At 50.6% G+C, this 5000-nt stretch overlaps 1 protein-coding gene across 1 annotated transcript; it reads right to left on the bottom strand.

Annotated features, from left to right (window-relative positions):
• Nucleotides 1-2260: 2260 nt before the first annotated feature.
• Nucleotides 2261-3714, bottom strand: LOC310819184 (somatostatin receptor type 5; the record flags this gene model as incomplete). The annotated part of the gene is made up of 2 exons (XM_083690428.1): nucleotides 2261-3023; nucleotides 3308-3714. The coding sequence occupies 2 exons, from the start codon at nucleotides 3712-3714 to the stop codon at nucleotides 2261-2263; spliced, it is 1170 nt and encodes a 389-aa protein (XP_083546554.1).
• Nucleotides 3715-5000: the final 1286 nt, after the last annotated feature.

Here is a 5000-nt window from a genome sequence, read left to right as displayed (position 1 = left end):
GTGCATTCTATTTTAGAATAGTTTTTACAGTGCATTTCGTTTGTTGACAAGCATAATGGCCCTGGCTGTATACCTTTTTGAGACATTGGTTGGTCATTACGCATTTGAATGTGAGTGTTCCATGTCAATGCTTTGTTAGATTGCTCCAGAAACAACATTCTCTCTCTGTCTCGAACTGAACCTCAATACGGCCTCCACTCACCATGATGCAAAACAAACCCATTATCTAATCAGCCCAGGGCTCAAGTGATTCTAACCTTCCAATGAATTTAAATCGCCAATTTGCCAACTCAATATGAATAGCCTCACCAAAATCCAATTACATCTCAGAATCTGTTTGTCACATCCCAGCCCTTTTAAAATACATGTGATGACCTTTATGCTGAAATATTAAACCATGCCAGGTGCTAATTGTTTTAAATGCAATTTCCTCCTTGTTCATTGATGTGCTACTCTCGTCAAAGTCTATCTAATAAGTCATTTTGTTCAACCTCCAGATATAAACAAGTCACTTCCATTAGCATAAGTACCAAGGAAGCTCTCTCAATAAGGTGACCCGAATAAAGCCTATTTCACACCAAGTGTATGTGTGTGTGTGTGTGTGTGTGTGCGTGTGTGCGTGTGTGCGTGTGTGCGTGTGTGCGTGTGTGTGTGTGCGCTAAAGCTCAGTAATGGGGTTACAGGGCTGTATTTCCTACAGTAATCTGCTGGCACTGATGTAATAAACCCCCTTTGAGACAGAGAGAGGAGTGGAGACTAACACACAGAATGGGGAGACGCACACACACATGCAGTTATTGTCCTCGTTCTTTAAAAGCTCCACTGGGACTTAGATTTATATGTACTGTAGTTGTAAAGGTCATGTCTATCTATTAGGTAGCGTAGGCCGCAGGCAATGGAAGGACTGGAATAATGGGTTGCTGGTTCAAGTCCCAGGAGGGGTCACTGTTATAATATAGTTGCCACAAGGTTGGTGACTGAGATTTGGTCGAAGGAGAGCTACGTTATGAAATATATATGTCATGTCTAGTACTGCCACTCATGACTCCAACTTGACACGTTTGCCCCCCCCCCAAAAAAAGACACATTTAATGAACAATATTTCAGCTCTTCTCGGTTTTTGCTATTCTATACGCATTTTGCTTCATCAACGGATCATTATGTATTCATGAATAGAGATGAAATTGTCTGATGGAGTGACTGCCTGCCTGCATACAGCTATGAGTTTATACATGTTCCACATTCATTATATTTGTTTACATACCGTACAGCTTATGTTAATACAGGACTGCACACTAAAAGATAACCGTTTTGTATATGATTAGGACTGTACAGAGGTATATTGATTGAACTACTGTATATACTGATACTGATATATAACCATCTACACAAACTATCTATCTCAATGGTCAGGGTTCTATTCATAATTCAGATGCATATTTGTAATATCTGTGGGTAGTATTATTCCATGGCTGATTCATAACCATTCAGTTGCTCCTCAATATCGTTTCTTCCCAGTGATTCTAACTCCTTGAGTGACTGACTCAAAAAACATGTTGTTTTGTTTTCTTCCAGAAATCTTCTTCCTGTCATTCCAGACACGCGCTGATCTTTGCTGCTTAATCAGCTCTCTCCCCCTATGAGCCTGACGGAGCTTCTGCCAGGAGTTTGGAGTTGCTAAGTGACTCTAGCAGCGTGATTAGAAACATAAAATTGTAAGCTTGGGCTTTTATGGCAGAGCATTACATTTATGGTGCTCTCTGTCTCATCTACTGGTCTCACACACATACCAGGGGAGGCTGGTGGAGGTAGAAATCGGAAGAAGGGCGTGGTATCAAACACACACACACACACACACACACACACACACAGACACACACACACGTTTGAAACCATTCATCATTCCGTTCCATGCATTACAATGAGCCCACCTCCGAATTCCACTTCCACACACATACAGCACACACTGTTCTCTAAAATGTATTGCCTCCAAAAGCAAATAGGTTATGTACTTAACTACAAAACCATGTACATTCTGTATGCAATTACCCTCTGTTGTGTAAGTAAATGAACTGGAGTGTGTGTGTGTGTGTGCGCATGTGTGTGTGTGCATGTGTGCGTGCGTCGGTGTGTGTGTGTGTGTGTGTGTGTGTGTGTGTGTGTGTGTGTGTGTGCATGTGTGTGCGCATGTGTGCATGTGTGCATGTGTGCATGCGTCGGTGTGTGTGTGTGTGTGTGTGTGTGTATGTGTGCGTGTGTCTCATTGTGTCAGCCACTGTGGCAGGGTGCGTTGGGTGACAGAGGGAGAGAGGTCGGTAGGCGTGGGCGGAGGGAGGCGCGGGGCCGGGGGTGGGGCCGGGGGCGGGGCGGGGGTGATGCGCAGGCGGGTGGGCAGACCCCCCCAGCGCTTGGGGTACGGCAGCAGGGCTCGGAGCTGCCGCATGGCCGGGCGGGACAACAAGAAGTAGAGGGGCGGGTTCCAGCAGGGCGCCAGACACACCAGCAAGATGGCTGACAGGGACGCCACCTCCCACAGCAGGGACACCTGGTCTGAGTCAGAGTCCGGCAACGAGGACGAGGAGGAGGAGGAGGGGAGGGAGGTGAGGAGGGGGGAGGAGGAGGGGGAGGAGGGGGGAGAGGAGGACGATGGCGGCCTGCCGATCAGCGAGGACGTGCTGCTGACGTAGGGGGACATGACGTTGACGAACTCCAGGGCGTAGTAGGGCAGCCAGCTGACGGCGAAGACCAGCGTGGAGCCGATGAGGAGCGCCGTGGCCTTCTTGTTGCGGCGGTCGGCGGCCCGCGTCCCCCTGCAGTGGTGCAGGTGGGTGATGATGAGGCCGCAGTTGAGGGCGATGCAGAGCAAGGGCGCCACGTAGTAGACCAGGAAGGCGGGCACCAGGAAGCCCAGCCACTGGCCACGCCCCACCGACCACGTGCAGCCGCCGTCAAAGTGGATGTAGGTGACCTTGGGCAGCGCCATCGTCACGGAGACCAGCCAGATGACGGCGACGGTGCCCGCTCTGAGGGAGGAGAGGAGGGGGAGGGAGAGGAGAGGAGGGAGAGGAGAGGAGGGAAGGAGAGGAAGGGAGAAGAGGGAGGGAGGGAGAGGAGGGTGGAGAGAGAGAGAGCAGGGGGGGGGTAAAGGTGTTGTTTCAATGGGATGGTTACAACACACGTGTTTGATACCATTTCTCATTCCATTCCATGCCTTACAATGTCCTCTGATTTCTACCTCCACCAGCCTCCCCCAAACCCTAACCTCCACCTATACGTTAGCATTGCTTCTACTCCATCACATACTCACACTTGCATGGGGCTGGCTGGAGGTCTGGCGGGCGGGGCCACGATGCGGTACCTGAGCACGGACAGGGCGGCCACGCTGAAGATGTCCACGCCGGCCGTCAGCGACGTCATAAACCCCAGCAGCACACAGATACCGCCCCCTAGCTGCCAGTCCTGGGAGGAGGCGCTGAGCAGTACACAGGGCAGGGTGAGGAGGGCGCCCAGGTCCGCTAGGCTCAGGTTCAGCAGCAGCACGGAGCTGGGCTTGGAGCGTCGCCGCGGGTTACGCATCAGCACCAGCCACATGAGCAGGTGACCTCCGACCCCGACCAGGAGGGAGAGGACGCTGACCAACGGCAGCACCAGGGAGAAGGAGATGGTGGTGTTGGTGGACACGGTGTTGAAGAGGAGGTTCACAATGGCAGGCATGATGGGAGGATAGACCAGACCGCTCTGTTTATCTGGTCAGGGAGAGGGTGGACTAGAGATTGATGGAGGGAGGGAGGGAGGGAGAGGTGGAAGAAGAGAGGGAAGGATGGTAGGTGGAGAGATGGAGAGATGGAGGGCGAGATGGAGAAGGAGGGAGAGATGGAGGGAGGGAGGGAAGGAGATGGAGGGCGAGATGGATTAGGAAGGAGGGATAGAGAATTGGAGGGAGAGATGGATGCAGGGAGGGAAGGAGAGATGAAGGGTGAGATGGAGTAGGAAGGAGGGAGGGAGAGATGGAGGGAGGGAGGGAAGGAGATGGAGGGCGAGATGGAGTAGGAAGGAGGGATGGAGAGATGGAGAGAGATGGAGGGAGAGATGGATAGAGGGAGAGATGGAGGGAGGGAGAGAAGGAAATGGAGGGCGAGATGGAGTAGGAAGGAGGGATGGAGAGATGGAGAGAGATATGGAGGGAGAGATGGATAGAGGGAGGGAAGGAGAGATGAAGGGCGAGATGGAAGAGGAGGGAGGTTAAAAAGAAAATCACAATCAATTAGAAAGGCACACAGAGCGATAATATTTCTGAGGGCTGAATCAGACATGTCTTTATTTATTAATGTTATTATATTACATCAATTATTCATCTAGGAATAGTTTCCGCTGTCCAGTGATGGTGTTGAATCACCTGTGACTCTCAGGGCCTCCTTCTTAGATTGACAGATCTGATGACTCACAGTCTAGTCCCTCTCTCTCTCAGAAGAGGCTTACACACGCCTACACACACACAGTTCTTAAACACACATACACATACACACACACACAGACAGTTCTTAGAACACACACACACGCACACACACATGCACACACACACACACACACACACACACACACACACACACACACACACACACACACACAGACACACACTATGACACATACACACACGCACACACACATAGACACACACCATGACACACACACACAAACACACAAACACACCTACAGCGAGTCAGCGGAAACCCATCACAGCACAACTCTCAGACAGGCACAAACACAGGGCAAGAACACATCAGACAAACATAAAAAGACATGGCATTGAATTTCCTCTCAGGGGAGTCACACAACACTGACACACACACTTCCTGTTCATCGCCATGCTGACTAAATGAAATGTAAGTCTCTGAGGGGGATAGCTGACCACTGTGGAACTGATAAACAACCTGGAGATGTGCTGTCACTCTGACGGCTGGACTACCTGACTGAACCTTGACATTTGGAGAACTTTGGCC

The sequence above is a fragment of the Argentina silus genome (genome assembly GCF_951799395.1).
Source record: "Argentina silus genome assembly, chromosome: 18".
NCBI classification, from domain to species: Eukaryota; Metazoa; Chordata; class Actinopteri; order Argentiniformes; family Argentinidae; genus Argentina; species Argentina silus.
The sequence above is the reverse complement of the archived record's forward strand: the minus strand, read 5'-3'. Positions and strand labels throughout refer to the sequence as shown.